Source organism: Talpa occidentalis, unplaced genomic scaffold (genome assembly GCF_014898055.3).
Source record: "Talpa occidentalis isolate TD23 unplaced genomic scaffold, MPIMG_talOcc4v2.1 talOcc4.7, whole genome shotgun sequence".
Taxonomy (NCBI): Eukaryota; Metazoa; Chordata; class Mammalia; order Eulipotyphla; family Talpidae; genus Talpa; species Talpa occidentalis.
This window is the reverse complement of record NW_023605083.1, coordinates 89045935-89065612: the sequence shown is the minus strand read 5'-3', so window position 1 is coordinate 89065612 and position 19678 is coordinate 89045935. Positions and strand designations below refer to the sequence as shown.

The 19678-nt window shown below is 53.4% G+C and overlaps 1 protein-coding gene across 1 annotated transcript; it reads right to left on the bottom strand.

The window, feature by feature from the left end:
• Positions 1 to 4354: 4354 nt before the first annotated feature.
• AIPL1 (aryl hydrocarbon receptor interacting protein like 1) lies at positions 4355 to 13558 on the bottom strand. Its single transcript, XM_037493221.1, is given in 8 exon segments — positions 4355 to 4368; positions 4491 to 4578; positions 5822 to 6072; positions 7525 to 7666; positions 7768 to 7944; positions 8566 to 8754; positions 12662 to 12841; positions 13453 to 13558. Coding segments are annotated over 8 exon segments (1137 nt in total). The 5' UTR covers positions 13549 to 13558.
• Between the last annotated feature and the right edge of the window lie 6120 nt (positions 13559 to 19678).

Genomic DNA, 19678 nt, shown 5'->3' with positions numbered 1-19678 from the left:
GGGGACCTTCAAGTAGCCATTACGACAAATGGATAACAACCAGGGTTGTCTTTAATTTGACAACCAAACAGATGGCAGTAATAGCCCCATATCATATGAAAGAGGACAACCTCAGAGCCACGGGGTCTCTCTTGCTCTCTCTCTCTCTCTCTCTCTCTCTCTCTCTCTCTCTCTCTCTCTCTCACACGTGTGTGTGTGTGTGTGTGTGTGTGTGTGTGTGTTTTCCAAGTCATTACATGGTCACTAACACAGAGAGGGTGAATGCCTAGTGGAACAACTCCAGGCCAGGCTAGACGAGGCCGTGACAACAGGGGCAGGGGGAGCAGGAACTCTCCTCTGGGGTCAGAGACTTAGTCCTGGTTCAAATCCCAGCTCTGCCATGACCTAGCCAAACACAAAATAGGGGCAGGGGAATGGAAAATGCATTTCAAAGACATGGAAAAGTTTCCATTAGCTGGGCCAAGATATAACAAGGCAGGACTTGGCACTCTCTTGGCACTCTCAATTTGGGTATTTGAGGAAAGATTTTAAAGGAAACTGTACAAAGGTAAAGACAGGATGTAGTGAAACCCCAAGTCATGGTGCAGTTACCCCAGACTAGTAACAGTCAGAGGCCATTCCCAGCCTTGGAACGAGGGAGGATGTGGTTACAAGAACCCCAAGAAAAAGTATGGGTAACAGAATAACACTCTCCCAAAGATACCACATCCTAAATCCCTGGAAACTGAGAATGTGTTGCCATATATGGCAAAAGGGACTTTGAAGGGCACAGGGGCGGGAGGATCGAAGGTGTGACCTTCAATCAGTCATGCCAGGAAATAGCCCCCCCACCACACACACACACATACACACACGAGAAAAACCCTGACCTCACTCTCTCTAGCTCCCCTTGGACTAGAGGGGGACCTTGCAATGGCCCTTGCATTGGAAGAACCCAACCAGAATTCCAGGGAGCCATGGATATGTCCATACAGATTAGCTTTGGGGGGTAGAGCACAAGGTAGGGAAGGTGGAGAGGATATCTGGAGATGAGCAGGAGAGCCCACCTCTGCCAGGTGACTCAGAGAGACTCCTTGCTGGGTTACACATGGCCCAGGGCCAGGGGCTGGGGGAGTCCTGAGCTGGGCCCCTAGCAGGAGGAGCAGGACGTCTGCACTTCAGCTAGGAAATGTTACTCACCGCTACCCCCAGAACAGAACCCTAGGAGGACAAACTCAGATGAGGGGCAGAGAGATTCTTCCAGAGAGGTGTCTTCATCTTCCTAGAGGGGTGTCTCTCAAGGGTTTAATGGCCTCTCTCAGGGAGGAGTCTGCAGGCCACCGCCCCCGTCCTGTCTTACGCACCCAGCCAGGCCCTGGCCACCCCTCTCTGATGCTGCACATCCAAGGATGAGACCGCAGGATGGAGCCAAGAGCCCAGGGTCCCAGGCATCCACTGGGCTGGCCGTCACTCCTAGCCAGGTTCCAGCCAACAGATACTGGCCAGTGCTAAACATGGGATCTTCAGGCCCTGTCCTCAGAAACTAACGTTCACAGGCCAACTTAGCTAAAACACAGCTTAGCACTTGCTAACATGGCAACCAAGCGGAATGGGAGAAGGTATCCCTTCCTCAAGATATTTGCCTGCCATCTAGTGGAAGCTGTGAGAACTACACACCCAAGATGACAGGGAACCAGGCCTCCTGGAACTGTTCCTGCACAGGGAGCTCTGGCAGCCCCTTGTAAGAAACAGCCCTGCAGCCCTGAGCAGAGCCCGCTTCACAGCTGGAACAATGCTGGGACAGGCACTCTATTTTGGTTTGTCATCTGTCTCCCCAGCCCCCAAGACACAGTCATCAATGCCACCACCACCACCCCCAACCTAGCCAAAGACCTTCAGGCATGTACCTGAAGGCATGTATCTGGCAACGAAAAAGCACAGTTGACCCTTGAACAATGTGGGGTTAGGGACACAGACCCCCCCACACCTGGTAGAAAATCCATTTTTTTAAAGATTTATTTATATATTTGTTTGTTTGTTTATACAAGCACTGGGTCCAGTCAGAAGCGCAGGAGGGGGAGAGAATTCACCAGAGACAGAGCAGGGAGCAGAACAGGCAGAAGGACTGAAGCACACTGCTGAGGGGAGCAGCGGGCGGCAGGAGAGGTCTGCGCGCCATGTGGGACTCTCGCCGGTGGCCAGGGATCGAACCGGCCCTGCAGAGGCTGCGGGCAGCTTCGCAGCCCAGCACCCAACTGCTGTGCCACCGGGGAGGCCCAGAAAATCCACTTACAACGTATGCAGCCTTCCATGTCTGAGAGATCAGCACCCTCAGATTCAACCACATCCACTGTGGAATCTATGCCTGTGGAAGCCGTGCACAGACACGAATCCAAGGCCGTGTTGGTGAAAGGCCAATGCAATACAATCACGTCATGTTTATGCAAAGCACAAGAGTGAGTGAAACTAATGTAGGGTGCAGGGTCAGAGCAGGGTAGGGTGCTGCTCATCCTTCCCCGCCCACACTGTCCATGCAGGAGCCCCTCACATGTGGCTGCTCTGAACCTGGAAGTGCTGCAAGTCAAGTACACTTCCAAGACAGTGTGAGAAACAGAATGCAAAGTAGCTCATTAACAATAAAATGATAATATTTCAACATATCGGGTTAAAATCAATGTCACCTATTTCTTTTTTACTTCCTTAACACTGCTACTAGGAAATCTTAATTGCCTCTGCGGCTTCTATTGCATTGCTGCTGGGGCCCCGGACAGTACTATGTCCCACCTCCTGCACTTTCTACAGGAAGCATCAGATCGGTGCCCAGGGGGCTGTCTGCTAGCCTGTCCCATCCAGCGCTTCCCTGAGCGAGGGCTTAGCTCAGGTGTCCTCATGCTTCAGCAGGCTTATTAGGAATCATGGGGGGACACGCAGGATCTCAGTCTTTAAAATCCTCTTCTCCTCTCTTCCTCATCTTCCTTCTCCCTCTCCCTCCTCCTCTGATCTTTTTGCCTCCTCTTCCAGCCTCTTCTACCTCATTCCTCTCTCACTAGCAACAGACTGGCCCTCTTTCTCAGGACTGAAGTGGGGAAACAGCAGCCGAATGCTCCCCACTTATACTGCCTCCACTGTCTCCCTCCAGGTTCTGGATAAGGGGCTTGGGGACCCTCCCTGGCGCTCACCAGCTACCACAATGTAGCTCTCCCCACTCCGCCTCTCCTGGGAGGTGACAGTAGCCTGCAGCCCCTGTAGGGGGTCGGCTTGGCAGCCTGTGAGCTGGGGCATCCATAAGAAATGCCCAAGAAGAACAGAATATGGATGGCAGTTTCTAAAGAGGGAGGATTCCTGTGATGTCACCAACAGGTAGAGAAAACTGTTATGAAAACAATTATAAACTGCAAGAGGGCTGGTAGAAACCTAAACACTTTTCATCCCAGCCCTATTCTGCCAGTGACTCACTATTGTGACCTTGGATCCGTCCCTTTTCACCTCTGGGCCTCAGTTTCCCCATCTGCAAAACAAGATGTCAGACCTGATCATTTCTGAGGGAACTTGCACATGTAAGAATTAAGATGTGTTTTTCATAAAGAAATAGACTCATTCAAACAATATTTCCAAGGGCCAGGTGTTAATCTAGCTGCAAGAGGCCAGGGAGGGAACAGGCAGAGCTTGTCACAAGGGACAAAAGCCGCCAGCCTCAACACTGCAGAGGAAAGACAAATGCTCCACTACATCTTCAAATGATATTTTTATTGGTGGCAAGAGGAAAGGTGAGGTTCCCTGTTCATCAGATTCTCCACCTAATGAGAATAGCTGAGGTAATGGAGACATTGTAATTAGGCCAGGAGCTCTGTGCAATCGCCACCACCATAAATAAGAATGGGCTTTGCCTCCCTTTCCATGGAAGCCGGAGAGGAGGAGGGTGGGGAAAGAGGCTGAGCAGGAACAGCTACCCCCAAACAGCAGGCACCCGAAACTGGTCGCGATGCCCTCACCCAAGACCATTCAATCAAAGTGAAACTCAAGGCCAGTTGTCAAGCCCGGGAGACGAGCAAAAACCAGGAGGCCAGGTGTCAGCTGTCAGGCCCCAAACCAGGACAGCCACGTTACTGTCAGGACAGCTGGCATGGTGAGGCCAGGGCTCCCGCATTTTCTGTGGAGGACCCATTATTAGGGGAAAACCAGGGTCCAGGAAAGGCCCAGGTGTCTCGATACTGCCCCGGTGTGCCCAGCCTCACTTTTTCCCCAAAGGAGCAGGGGTGGCTGTGCGGGAAGTGATGTTTCCTGTGGGATCAGCCCCACCCCTGCTGCTCATTGAGGGGAGCTTTGATGTGAGAGTATCCCCTTCCCCCACTTTGGACCCCAGCTGCTTTTAGACTCAGTCGCTCAAAGCTGGCACACAGGGGAAGTCACAGAGAGCAGAGGCTCCTCTGCCAAGCGGCACCAGTGCTGACACCATGAAAGGGGGAGAACCCACTTGAAAGGGGGAGTCTCTGTTAGCCCCCAAGGCTTACGCCACACCTCCATAGAGCCCACGCTGTTGAAGTCTAAATTGTTGGCTGAATTCGTCTGAGGTTTCTCGTGGATGACAGGAGCCGTGGCCTGTGACAAGGGTAATGGGCATGTGCTGTGTGGCTCCGTCATGTCCTGAACCTCAGATGCACCCCAAACCCCAAGACATCACGTCCCTCTAACCCTGGTTCTACCCCAGGTTTCAGAGGAATCTCACCCTTAGTCCTGGCCTTGAGTTTCACTTTGATAGAATGTCTTGGTGAGGGCATCGCGGCCAGTTTTGGGTGAGATCTCTGCCCACCCATAAGACTAAGGGGTGAGCAGAGGCCAGGAGAGTATCAGCGGCAAAGCGTCCTCCCGAACTCCTGCCACAAGCCACTAGCTCTCTGCTGCCCCCTGCTGGCAGCTCATAAATAAGGGCTTTCTGTAAATCTGACACATGGACAAACTGTGATTTAAAAATACTGTTTGGAGTTAGAGAAGACGACCAGAAGAATGGCAGGCAACTGGACCAAAGCAATAAATTACTATCACTATCCTGGCTAAGGAAAGGGAGAGTAAGGCAGGAAACTTCACTTTTATTCATAAGCTTTTCGGCAAACTTTGGGTTTTTTATGTGTTTTTTTGTTTGTTTGTTTTGACTTTTAGCCATAACCATGTACTATGTTGATTTTAAAAATCAATTCTGAATTTTAAAAAGTGACACCAAAATCCTGGTCACTGAACCAGAAATGACCAGGTCATCTGCTGGCTGCCCCCTGGCAGGGCTCTCTGGGGGGTCAGTGCAGGGTGTCTTGGAGGCAGGGGACAGGGGAGGACAGGAGATCACTCAGGAGGACCTCGGAAGCCCTGGCGCAGAAGAGTCAGTGCAGGATGGGCGCCCCTTGGAAGACAAAGAAGGGGAGGCCCAGGGAAGATGGGGAAGGCCCAGGGTGTATGTGGGAGGTCCAGGGAGGCTGGCGGAGGCCAAGGGAGGATGAGGGAGGCCCAGGGAGCATGGGGGAGGCCCAGGGAGGATGAAGGAGGCCCAGGGAGAATGGGGGAGGCTCAGGGAGGATGGGGAAAGCCCAGGGTGAATGTGGGAGGTCCAGGGAGGGTGGCGGAGGCCAAGGGAAGATGAGGGAGGCCCAGGGAGGATGAGGGAGGCCCAGGGAGGATGGGGGAGGCCCAGGGAGGATGGGGGAGGCCCAGAGAGGATGGGGGAGGCCCAGGAAAGATGGAGGAGGCCCAGGGAGGATGGGGGAGGCCCAGGGTGGACGGGGGAAGACCGGGCAGAATAGAGTGCAGGCAGAAAGGTCAGTGTAGGGTGGGTGCTGCAGTGAGAGGCAGAGGCCAGCATGATGGGGGACCAGGAGGGCTGGGGAAGCCAGGTGCCAGCGCCCTAGCCCAGCATGTTCCGACAGCGCAGCCTCTCCTCCTCCCGCTTCTCCTCCAGGCGAATCTCCAGCAGCCTCAGCTCCCTGCGAACCACCTTCCCCATGGATGGCTCCAGCTCCAGCACTTTCTCCAGATCAGCCTTGGCCTCTGCCTCATTCCACACCTCCGCATGAGCCCGGGCCCGCACATAGTAGGCCTTCACAATGCCTGCAATGAATATTAAGGATTGGGCTGAACCCATCTGAATGGTCCTTACCAGCTTACAACAAAGCCCATAACCTTGACCATGACCCTTCACCTCTCCGCACCTCCTGAACTTGGTTCCTCTACTGTAAAATGGAGATGATCACAGTGATAGCTGTAGGTAAGCCCCTCCCGTTCCCCGACCTTTCCAAGCCCTGTAACTAATTTTTTTAAAGATTTATTTATTTATGCATACAAGAGCTGGGGTACAGGCCAGAGATGCAGGAGGTGAGAGGATTCACCAGAGACAGAGTGGGGAACAGAACAGGCAGACTGACCGAAACACACAGCTGAGGGGAGCAGCTGGTGAGACAGGAGAGGTCTGCTGTGCCATGTGGGTCACCTCCCTGGCCAGGGAGTTGGATCAACTCGTGCTGCAGAGGCTGCGGATTGCTTCCTAGTGCTGCTTCCTAGTGCTGTGCTTAACCCCTTGCACCCCCAGGGAGGCCCCCTGTAACTAATTTTATATTCATAATTTTGCATTCTTATTCTTAGAGAAGCTCCCAAACTGTGTCAGAGGCAGGCCCTGCCCCACACACATCCCATAAGGTTGTTTGGACTATATGACTAAGTAAGATGGCGAGTGCACAGCTCAGAGCTTGGAGCATAAGAGTTCAGTGCCGTGATGTCAAACACCCTCTTCACAAACATCACCAGAGCCACACATCACCGGTGCTTAGCACTTTCTCTGTATATACAGTAATTGCATATTTAATGACATCATCTATGGATGCGATACATATAGAATTATATATTAATAGTATATTTATATATTAATAAAGATATGCTAAATATAAAAGTAAACATTAATATTTTCTCTACATGAAAATATTTAATCACTATATCCTCCCTGATTGCCATCTTTTTTTAAAACCTGTTTACTGCTCCACAAGTGCCGGGTTTAGAGAGCCACTTCTGTACTTAGCCTAATGTTCATTAAAATAAGTGCTTCCTGGGGGCCTCCCTTGGGGCTCAAGGGGTTAACTCTCAGCACTATGAAGCTATTGGCAGCCACTGTAGTATAAGTTCAATTCTGGCCAGGGAGCTGCCCACATGGCACAGCAGACCTCTCCTGTCTCACCTGCTGCTCCCCTCAGCAGTGTATTTCAATCAATCTGCATCTTCTATTCTCCGCTCTGTCTCTGGTGGATCCTCTCATCCCCGGCACCTCTGGCGCCTCTGGCCTGCACCCCAGCTCTTGTATGCATAAATAAATAAATATTTAAAAAATTAATTTAATATAAAATAAGTGCTTCCTGCAATTAGTCCCCCTCCACCATCACCCGCAGCTTGGGGAAACCCTGCTGGGTGGCGACGAGGTCTGGGGTCTTGGCAGTTCTGAAGTCCACTCAAGCCTTTGTGGGTGACCGTGGTCCTAGGACACCTTCCCCTCTGGCCCGGCCCTGCCTCCCACACCTGGGTGGTGCCGGAGGATGTCGCTGGTGTGCTCCAGCACCTCATAGTACTCCTCCCTCTTCAACAGGCACTGGCAGTAGTTGAGGATGAGGGTGTCGATCATCTTTTCCAGCTTCAGCCACTGCACCTCCCAGGGCTTCTCCTGAGGGTGGGAATGGGTCAGCAGAAGCTCAGGCCTGCCCCTGGCCCCCAGGCCACGTCCCATGTGTGCCCCACATCCGCCCCCATTGGGCAGCCTCCCACCTTGGTCTGCAGGTTGCGCAGGCACATGATGGCCTCCTGGTACTTGGCAGAGGCCTCCTCGTAGCGGCCCAGCTTGAACAGCCGGTTTCCCTCTCCATGGAGGATGGGCGCAGCCTGCATCTTCTCCTGGCTGCTCAGGTTCCAGCTCTCCCGCTGGTACTCGCTCGGGGCCTCGACCTGGTACAATGTCAAAGTCCAGTGATGCCATAGACATTGCAGAAGTATAAGCTGGGGCGTCTGGGATGTGAACCTTGGAGGTGCGCCCTAGTGCAGTGTACAAACCGCCCAGCTGTTCGAGCAGGCCATAAAGGCCCTGTGTTGATGCGATTCTCCTGTTTGCTTGGATTCACCGCGTAGCCCTCCACCGGAGTCTCAGCCTTAGCCATAAGCTACGTCCAGACTCGACCCTCTCCCACCACCCCACAAGCATGGGGTGAGAAGGTATGTGCAATTTCATGCAGCCTCTCCTAGCAGAGAACCCATAAACCACAGGGACTGGAGATGAGGATATAATTCTAAATTTTTGAAAGCAAAAATGGAAGTAGATAAACAATAATTCTGTAAAACGCTTCTAAAATAAAACTGAATCACATTTTTAAAAATTGGTCCCAAAAGGGCTTTTCCCTTGGAATAGGCAGAGGACTTTGGGGGGAGGGGAAGTTAAATTCCAGTTCTCCTGGGGTGTATGAACTCTTCCTTGTTCTCTAAGGAGAAAGTGGGGGGCATCCAGTGGGGTGGGCAGTCCGGGATGTCCTGGACCTCTTTGCTCTCTGAGGTGGCCCCTACCCCCTGTCACACCTGCAGCAGCTCGATCACGAAGATCAGGGGCCGTGGCTCCTTCTGCAGCTCGTCCAGGTCCTCGTAGCCCAGCGTGTGGTAGGCGAACATGTTGGCCAGCCCGCACGTGTGCATGTGCCACTCTGTGGGGTCTTTGCCCTCGGCCAGCTGCCGCAGGCTCCGGGACAGGATGGGGTAGACCCCCGTGTGCTGTGGGGATGGGCAGAGGACACTCTGAGCCTCCTCAAGCAGGAATCCTGGCAGCTCACCCTGATCCCCACAAACCCCCTAATTAGAGTAGTTCGGTGTCCCAGGGGAAGTTGTCACATCCAGGAGCTCCTTCTGTCCTTAAGGTGACCCAACAAGGGAGGCGCCATTATCCCCATTTTACAGATGAGGAATCTGGAACCTGGAGAAGTTACATAACCTGCTTAACACAGCCAGGAAATGGCAGAGCTGGGGTTCAGCCTGCTGTGGCCACAGGGCCACGTTGCCTCTGCTGGCCCTCGGGGTGAGCTCTCCCTCGCTCATCTCCAGAGACAAGGGGCCTGGGGACCGGCAGTCTGTGAGTTGCGGGAGGGTCCTGTGAAGAGCAGCGGAAGGAGCGGGGCTGCTGACGAGCCAGTCACTGCCCCTCTCTGAGTTGGTCCCCTGGGTGTACCTGTCCAGGAGCAGGGCTGTTGCAGAAGTTAAATGTCCCAGATATGGGTGCAGCCCACCCAGCCTCACCCGGCACTGGGAGCTGGGATTGCCACCCTCGGGTGGAGGATGGCTGGTGAAACAGCCTCTTGGCCCCAGGTGAGGCCCGCACCATGCTGGACTTCTGCCGCTCTGCCCTAACAGGCCTACCCCCCAAGATGCACTCTGAGGGACCCTCTCCTAGGGATGGGCTCAGGGAGGACCCTTCTCAGGCCCCCCACACAGCAACACCAGTAAAGACACTAGTGAGAAAGTGAAAGGGCATTGACGGGGCAGCTTGGCTCCAAGTCACCCGCACGGCCACTAGCCCAGGACGAAGGTCACCCCTTCCACTTCCACCAGCCAGGATTAGCCTTGAGTCTCCTCAGCTTCTTTGTGAGCGAGATTACCAGATGGCAGCTGAGCCGATGGGATTAGGCTGGGCTGCAGGACAGAGGGGCCGCCAGGAACAGCTTGCAGAGAGGGGTGCCCTGGACCTGGCACAGCACTCACTGCTCGCAGGCTGGGCATCCCACTAAGTCCACTGAGTGCTTCGGACCCAGGGCCAGGCATCAGCTTGGATGTGACCTCAGACCAAGGCCTTGTCCTGCTAAACACTGGCCACCCTAGTACTGCCACACCCCTGTCTCCCCAAAAGTTTGTTTTGTTCCTCACACTTGGCACAGGTCAAATCTGGTATACCATGAATGTTCCTGGTTAGATACACACATGAATGCATGCATACCTAGAGCATGGGTGGATGTAGGTGAAGCGCTAGCGCTGAAAGACTGGATCATGACCAATCTTCCCTGGAGGGAAGGAAGGAGGGCTTGATGCCTGTGTGTGGATGGATAGAAGGACGGCTAAAAGGTGACTGTGTCAGTAGATAAATGACTCTGGAAGCTGTGTGTGTATGTGTGTGCATGTGTGTGTCTGTCTGTGTAAGCATGTGTAAGTATGTACAATCATGGCAGTAACTGTGGGCTGAGAAGAGGAGATGTGGGGAGCCTTTGGGGAGACTAACAGTCAACGGAGCATGAAAGCTGTCAGCCTGTGAGGTGCTCAGTGCCCTCGTGTGACTTGACGTGGCCAGAGGAACACAGAGGCCACAAGAAACAGTCAGACCCTCATTATGGGAATAACAGCAACTTGTGGTTTTGCAAGCAACAAATCAATCAGCCAGTCAAGAAGTTATTGACATTCCTGGGCCTCCCTGGTGGCACAGGCAGTTGAGCACCACACTGTGAAGCTGTCAGCAGCCTCTGCAGCGCGGGTTCAATCCCGGCCAGCTGGCGAGAATCCCACATGGTGAAGCAGACCTCTCCTGTCTCGCCCGCTGCTCCCCTCAGCAGTGTATTTTGTCAGTCTGCCTGTTCTGTTCCCCACTCTGTCTCTGGTGAATCCTCTCACCCCCACACCTCTGGCCTGTACCCCGGTTCTTATATAAAAATAAACCTTTTTTAAAAAAAGTTATTGACATTCCTCTAAGCATTCAGCCCTCCTTTGTAAGCAAATACGCATTCCAGGGAGACGGGCCTCTGGTTGGTGACCAAGTTGTCTAAGGCAGAGCCCACATTGCTCCTGGGTCTAAGGTGCAGGCAGCCCTCACTCTAAGCAAAGTCAATAGCTATCATTTGAAATGACAAAGAAGTCGATTTCTGAAGACTTGACTTGTGAAAAATAAAACATCCTTTAAAAGATTTAAAACGTCTGGATGAATAATAACACAGGCACTGGTGGGTACAAAGATATTCCACGAATATTTGCTGAGGGAAGAAAGGACTAACACGCAGATGGGGCCCTCTGGCGGCAGAGAACAGCACTGCGCCTGACCGCATACCGTGGCCGGAGAACCCCTCAATGGAGGGAGTGACAGGCCAGCACCCGGCCCTGATCCTGTCCCTTAACTTATCTGACCCAGCCCAGTGGCTTTCCTTCTCTCCGTCTTCCATCTCTTCATCAGTAGAAAAAGGGAGTGAATTCCTAAAATTGTCCCCTGCTGCCACTTCTGCACTGCCGGGTGCTGTGATTTGCTGTAGCATGTGATCCCACCACAGCCCCCTAACATGGGGTTTCATTGATGAATAGATGAGGAAGCACAGTGCCGGAAGGGATAGAGGACTTCCCCAGGGTTACCCAGCTACTAAGTGACAGGAGAGTTCAAACTCAGTGCAGGAGCGCTTTCTTTCTCTCTCTCTCTCTCTCTCTCTCTCTCTCTCTCTCTCTCTCTCTCTCTCTCTCTCTTGCTCTCGCTCTGTTCTTTCACAAGGCCCTTGATCCCTGATGAAATGAAGCAGCTGGGCCACCATCATCGGGGACTGCTAAAGCCATCAGGTGAAAGGCAAGTAGGTCCTGTCATCACTGGCTCCACTGTCACTCCTATCATCATGTCAACCCAAATGCGGCAATAAGAGAAGTGAGCACACGTGGAGAGCCTCCCAGTGGAAATGGAGTTAGTTTCGGGAAAATACAGGGGATAGAGGAACAGAGAAGGCAAGTCCATAGTGAAGCAACCCACAAAATCAGATTGTGGGAACCTCTACGGGACCAGTGGCCACTTCCTATAACAAATCCATGTCAAGGGGGAAAAGAGGGAAAGACGCCTAGATGAGAACTTGAGAGGCGTATGGATGAAACTGTGCATGGACTTTGTTGGGATCCTGACTGAAACCGACACTAAAGAAGGAGATAATAAAAAGGAGAAAAGTCAACAGTAGCTGAATGTTAGATGCCCTTGAGGAATTACTGAGGCTCTTTCAAGATGCAATAATGATATTGAGGTTATTCTTTTAAATGTCTTTACATTTTAAAGTTCCAACTGTTTGCATTTACGGATGAAATGATCTGGTGTCTGGAAAGTGCTTTACCCTTGTGGGAGGAGGAAGGGAGGTGAATGGGGGTGGGGGCGATGAATATTTGGAAAGTTCAGGATACTTTTTGTTGACTTTTGCAGCTTTTGAAACTTCCCAGAAGAAATGTTTATTTAAAGGTCAGTGCAGTGAGTTTTTTCTGTTTCTCTCTGGGCCACACAACCAAGAGGCAAACTTTTCTGGGTGACTTGTAAGAGCACCAAAAGTGGGGACACAGCCTTGCAATATTGGGGGAGGGGTTGGAGGAAGAAGGCAGGAAAGTTACCAGGGGCCCAAAGTCTCCAAGATCTAATAATTCGAAACCAAAAGCCAGCGCTGTGTACTCATCCTCCCGGGGCACAGCCCTGCTCCCACATCCCACCTGGCAGCCACCATGCCAGTGGCCACTTGGGGGCTTGTTCTCTCAGGGGAACGCTCTTCATCTTTACAATGGCAGGGATGAGGGTTTGGGATTTGCCTGGCAAGGCTCATGTTTGCCTGGCAAGGCTCAGTGAAACTGAGCGGACCCGCAGAGGGAGTGGTGGGCCCCCCGAAAGCCATCAGAGAATGGGCCGGCAAGGCCAACTTACGATGGTGTCACACCAGAACTCGGCCACCTCGCTGAGCCGCATGGACGTCAGCAGGACTTCCCACACCTCCAGCTTGAACATGTTCCCGATGACAATGTGCATGGGCTGGCCCATCCGCTTGCTGTCATCTATCACCGTCCGCTCCTCGTCACATTTTGTGGTGCGGAAATGAAAGGTCACCTGGTCACCAAGAGAACGACCCAGTCTAAACACATCCCGAGGCCCAGCAGGAGACACAGCACTGTCACTGACCCCCGGGGCAGTCCTCAGGGGTCAGCACACCCAACCCCAATCAGAGACCTCAGATTCCCAGGGCAGCCCCACCCTGCAGGCACACACCCTGGGGAAACCATTCCCCCTCAGGGACCCCAGCTTGTGGGTCTTCACCACTCTGTGGGTCAAGGAATCCTTCCTTAAATAAACCCTAGAATGAGACCAGACACCCAGTCACCCCATCAGCCCGGGGAAGGTCCCCACAGATTTGTAGGCACATACCATGACCCCTGAAGGCCCTCCACGCTCAACATCTGGAACTCCAGGAAATTCCCAAGGCCCCACTCACCCACCCCACACTAATGTTTAATTTGCAAAGTATAGAAAATGCCTCATGGATGGGCGTCAATCCAGAGCTTCCCAGACGCCCTGGGGGCTGATAATTTTAAGAAGGGCCTGCCAGCCTGTTTTATTGGTAAAGCTAAAGGCCGCCTATAGGCCACCATGGCCCAGCTAGAATGCAGAAGCCTGCCATGAGGGTGCTATCTGCCCTGGGGGCAGGCATGGGCCCCACTCACTCGAGACCCAGTGATGAAGTTGGGGAGCTGCCCTGTGCCCCCGTGCAGAATGGTCTTCTTGACCCCCTCCACATTAAGGAGCAGAGCGGCGTCCATGGCTCCAGGAGGAGAGGCCCAGCCCAGGCTGAGATAATCTCAGAGGGAGGAAGTCGCTGACACAGCTGACGGGGGCTTTGTCAGGCCAGGAGCCGCGTGACTAAGAAGAGCAAGGTCGGGCAGTGTCCCAAAGTGGCCTCTGGCTGCTCATCGGGCCACCAGGCAGCCTCGCCTCCGCCCCACCCACCACCCTTCACGATGGCCCTGCCTGGCATCACATTTTCTGCATCAGACTTCAGTTTTATCCCACCCCAGGAGGGAAGAGAGTCAGCTGGAGTTTCTTAGAGGAGACAAGGGAGAGACATACCTCCAGGCGAGAGCAGGACACCAAAGGGGAGAAGTTGGGAGACCTGGAGCCCCTTTCACACCGAGGTGCTGGACCACTGGCCTGGTCTCCGATTCTTAGTCCCTTGAACACCAGGCCCAGGCCCTGTGGCCTTTGATATCACTGCTGTCCCTTTTTCCTATCTCCTCCACCTTTCCTCCCCAAGATCAGCCCACAAAAGGCTGTGACACTGTGGTAGGAGGGAAGAGGGGGTCTCTAAAACAGAGTAAGAAAAGGAAGGCAGGTTTAGGGCGAGTTGAGGAGTTTCCCCCAGTCCTGCCTTCCCTAAAAAAGGCTTACTGGAGCAATGGGGCTCTCCCATCCCTCTTGGAGCCTCTTAGCCCTCTGCCCTGGGACCCTGGTAGAGCTTATTCAGAGCAACAGACCCACTCTCGTGTCGCAACAGAGTCTGGCGCCACCTTGTGGCCACTTCAAGTTTTAAACGCCTGTATTCCCCTAGTGACTGCTGGTGACCAGGGTTCTGAGCCCCATAAAATCCTTCTTGGACTGACTTTTTAAAGAAAGAGGGGACACAGGATCCCATCACAGGGAGAGATGAGAACACTGGGCTGAGAGTCAGAACTCCTTTCAAAGGCTGGCCCCACTTATTCCCTGACCTTGTGATCTTGGGTCACTCTACTTTCCCAGCTGAAATGGGAAAATTGAACTGTCCTTCTCTGGAAAGTTGAGGGGTCTCCCTAAAACAGTGAGTGGGACCCCAATACCCCCCACCCCTGACAGTCTTGACCCCCATGAGGAGCTGTTGTCACAGAGGAGGCCAAGCCTGAGCCAAATGGACCCATGAACCCAGGACCCCTCCCTGAGTGCCCAGATCCCCCCTTTTAACCAAGCCCAGCTTCAACCCTCTCTGGGTTCAGGAGGCTAAAGTGGGGGCGCAGAGACCCTTCTCTCTGTTCCATCCTTTCTCCAGCCACACAGCAACCCAGAGGAGCCTGGGATGTAAGAGGGAAATTTAGGTGGTAAAACTACAAGGAAAAATAAAGGTGACTACCACAAATGGGAGAAGGGGGGCTGGAGGGAGGGAGGAGGGACACGTGGGGGTGGGGGGCTGCTCCTGGGGTCTTGGCAACGTTCTCGTTCTTCACCCAAGTAATGGTGAGACGGTCAAATGCGTGTTTGCTTCATAAGCAGCATAGATCCCCCAACCCCCAGGGGTATGTTCCAAACACCCCCCCCCCCGTTGCCTTCAAACTGCCCAAATATCACCCTCTATATTCACTGTCATTTCCCGCGCACCCATACCTGTGACAAAGCTTCATATTTAAATTAAGCACATTAAGAGACTAGCCACTGGAACAATTATAATAAAATGGAACAATTATAACAATATCCTGTCATAACAGCTACGTAATGCAATCAATCTCTCTCAAAATATCTTGTTTACGTAATATTTTTGAATAGCCTTTGACCTCGGGTAACTGAAATGGCAGCAAGGGGAACCTTGGATTGGGGAAGGGGGGGGGGCTGCTATGTTCCTTATACCAGACTGTGCTTTCGGCACTTCTGTCAGCAACATAACTCACCGTGGAAGACAAAGGTCTGACCCTGTCTTGCCCTGCTTAGCTCTCCTTTGCTTTGCAGTGTGGAAGGGTCAAAGGGCATAGAGGGATTGCACAGAAATCCAGGTAGAGCTGATTGATTTGACATACGGTTTGCAGAGGGCAGGGGGCCCATGAGGAGAAGGAGGAGGGGAGAAGGGGGTGTTGAAGCTGATGCCACGGTTTCAATTTCACTGCTTAGAAGGATGAGGTACCCAGGCCACAGCCTTTAGGCAGAGCCCCCAGCAACTCCTTAGCCCCCAAACTAACCTCCTAATGGACTTCATTACAATCCAACTCCAATAAGCCCATACCCTCTTAAAGGTCAGAAGTTTCCCACTGCCTCAGGAAAAATCATAAACTGGGTTCCTGCAGCCCCTGCCTCTCGCCACCCAGGTCCCTGCCTCTCCTTGCTCAACCTTCCCGGGTCCTGGAATTGGCCTCCGAGTACTGGTCTTTGCAGATCCCTCTCCTGGAAAACCTCTCCCCCTTGCTTTATCTCCCGACTACTCAACTGAACACCATATACTAACGGCAGCCTGCCTGGCCCCCAGTTCAAGTGGGGTTCTCAACCCCTTATACCCTCTCACAGTCCCTTCAACTTCACATTCATGGCCATGGCAGAGCTTAATGTCTGCTTCTTCCACCGGACTGACAGCAACATGAGCTCAAGGAAACTGGCAGAAGCTTTGCTGTTGGGCAGAGAGCTCCCCGGGGGCTCCTTGGGGCAACTCACTGCTTTCCCTCCTTTCCAGAAGGAACAAGAGCTCCTGCAGCCTTCACCCCTCAATTAGGAGCCCGCTCACCCCTGCACATGCTCCTTTCCTCCCCTCCTCTACCACTCCATGGGAATGGCCAGGGCAAAGACGTCTTATTCAGAAGAAAATGTTTCTTCCTCCTCTCATTGCCATGGAAACCATTTTTCTATCACCTGGCCTGCCAGTTAGGCTTCTTGAGGAAGCAGGTGGAGAACTGCAGGATGGAAACGCAACCGTTCATTCACCCATCCGAGGCTGATGAGGCTGTGTGATCTAAGGTTACGAATCTAGAACTCGGAGTCAGACACCCCCGTGCCTGTTCCAGCTCCGACTCTCCATTCAGTGTTGGGAGAGACGTTGCACCTCTCTGAATCTGTTTCGTCAGCTGTATTGGGAGTAAAAATAGCACCTACTTCGCAGAGTTGCCATGAGGATTAAGGAAGGCTAAGGAAAGGAAATGCACTTAGCACACACACGGGACGGGCTGGGAAAATATTAGCTATTCTGCTGATGCCCACGGAGAGCCGGGCACTGGACGGCTGACAGACCCTGGTCACCAGACAGTCCAGGTCAAGGAACTGTGTTTCTACATGTTTCCCCTTCACCGAGTGTTTCTCACACTCACAACTTAGTTTTCATAAAAATAACAACTCTTCCTACCTCCCTCATATTTCACTGGCAATAGACATGGATCAGAGTCCCTGATCACAATCACCAACAGAAGTGGCACAAACAGGTCTGGGAAGAAACACTCTGACGCTTGGGAGACAACTTGACTGGGGGGCAAGGGGTGAGGCAAACTGGAGCAGCGCACATGCAACCAGCGCCACCGCGGCTTTCACAACTGAAATAATGAAATGTGAACACGCATCACACAGCCAAGCATCATTCCAGGAAACTCTGTTCTGGTGACACGTAAGTGTGTGTGCTGGATGTCACCCTTGGGTGCTGGTCCCCTTGAATGTGATACATATTCCCTGTGCAAGACACCTCCCTACACACACACAGACACACACACACACACACACACACACTTTGTGTTTTGTTACCCCATTCCCTAGGTCTCTGCTTTAAATAACATCATATTTTCTTCGATTAATCGTTGGTTGTTTGATTCATTCCTCTCTCCCCATGTCCTCGTTGGGAGCCCCTTGAGGATGAGGGAGGTTTCTGTTTTGCTTTGAGCTCAAGGTTTAATCTATCACAACTACCAGTAGGTACTGGACAGACACGAGGCAGGGGTGGGGAAAGAGGAGATGAAGAGACACCAGGGTGACTAGGTTGGGTGTGCGGATTTAAGGAGCCTGTGGTACCCTGGAGAGGCAGGGATCTGAGGTGGGTGGACAGCCCTGTCAGGAAGAAGAGCGTTTTGAGAGGTGGGGTGATGAGGCGCATGGTCCCTGGTCCCCAGCTGACTGAGTCCTTGGCCCTGCTTCATACTTTGGGCACCACCTCACCTCCCCGGCCTTGGTCTCCTCATCCACTCACAGGCTGCCATGAGAGTCAAAAGAGTTCTGCTGACCTCAAACAAAAAGCAATCACTTCACCAGCAAAATGGATTTAATCAGAAACAACAAAAAGGCAGTGTGGGGAGAACAGTCTTACCACGGTCTCACGATGAAGCTCCAGTGCCCTTGTCCCAACCACAGAGCACCCCCTTATGTATACTTTGGAGGCGCTGCTGGGTAATGACGCCTCTTTCTCCCTTCTGCTGGGGTGAGGCAGTAACACCACTTCTCATGGGGACGCCCCTCATGTCCTGTAGTTTGGGGCTGGGCATGCATGGGAACTCATTTAAGTAGGGCCACCATGTATTCATTTTCAGTGTGTAATGAAAAGGGCTTGGATGGCAATACCTGGTGACATATCCATGTTGGTCATTATCATCATGGAGGGGGAAGGAGCACCCAGAGATGAAGGGCTAAGGACAGAGCTTCAAGGGGTCCATGGGCAGACCCTGGCAAGGGGAGTGTGGGAGCCGGAGGGGATGGCAGCAAGGAAACTGTTACAGGGCAGCCCTCATATAAAACGGGTTGCCTGGCTGTGGGTCCTCACCCGCGCTTAAAAGGGACTTATTAATACTCCACTACAGGCACACACAAAAAGTTAATAAAAGGTTTATTCACAAGGGAAAGGGAAATGAGGAAATGTACAACTCAGGGAGAAAATAGGGAAATAAATGAAAGGTTCGGCGCGGTAAAGAAAAGAAGAGCCAGGCTACATTTCTCAAAGGGAGGGAAAGTTTATTGCGCCCCCCGGGCGGACCTCACAGACCCAAGGTGGGGGTCAGTGAAGCCGCGCACGTTGTTAGGGGGAAGCAGGGTTTTATAGGGTGAGGAGAGGTCAGGTGGGAAGTTGGGCTCGTATGGCGGGAAAAATTTGTAGGGCAGGTAGAGGTTCTTTGTCTGAGACCAGACTGGTAGGGGGAGGGGGAGGCTCATTGTCTGAGTCCTCCAGGCAGGTATCCGTATTCCTGCTCCCCAGGTGGGCTTCCTGGTTGGCTCCTGCATTCAGGCCTCATGCATGGACCTTTCAATAAAGTCTTTAATGGGTCCTACCCTATCCGCCAACCTGGAAACCCAAAGGCACTCTCAGAGCTGGCCGGATGCTGAGAGCTGGCGGGGAACCAAAATGGGGGACCCTCCAAAGCCCACGTGTCTGGCTTTATACCAACCTGGCTGCTTAACCCCACCCTCAGGTCCCAGCCGCCTTCCCTTTGGTGGTGATGGGATGTGGAGTTCCCAGTGTCTCTGGCTTTGGCCTGGGGTGGGGGTGGAGTCCACAAAGCCTGTATGGAATTAGCTTTAGGACACCCTTTTCCCCCTAACAAAACCAATAAACAGAAGGTTAGAGTGGCTTTGAGGGCACAAAAGAGGGCGGTGAAGCAGGCAGAGTTTCTGAACGGCGTGTGGGTTGCTGGGAGGCAGGGCGGCATTCAGCTGGAGAGAGGGGGGACCCGCGGGACCGCGGGGTGCGGGCCGAGCGGGAGGGGGCAGGGAGGGACTCTCCCTCTACCCCCGTTTCAGGGTGAGTGTGTGGGTGGGGACTTAGGAGAACACAGAGGGACGGCGCCTCGCCTCAGAAAGGGAGCGGGTCACGAGGGAAGTTTGAACAAAAGCCTCCAAGCCACGCCGGGCCCCGGCTCCAGCCCCCGCCCTTCCAGATGAACCCCCGGCTCACAAAGAAAAGCCAATTGTCCAGGCCGGCGGGAGGGGTCCCGGCCAACCCGGGATCCTCGCCTCCTCCCCGCCCCGGCGCGGCTCCCCGAGGCGCGAGGAGCCAGCGGCGAGCAGGGCGTGGTGGCCCGGCCGCGGCAGGCTGGGGGCGCGGGTTCCGCGGCCGCGAGGGGGGACTTGCGGATACAAAGCCGCGGGGTCGCTGGCGCCAAGCCCCGCCGGGGTCCTCCGTGAATGGGAAGGGCCGGGCCAATCCGAGGGCAGGATTCACAGCCGCGAGAGCAGAGGGCCAATCGGAGCTCCCGCGCGGCG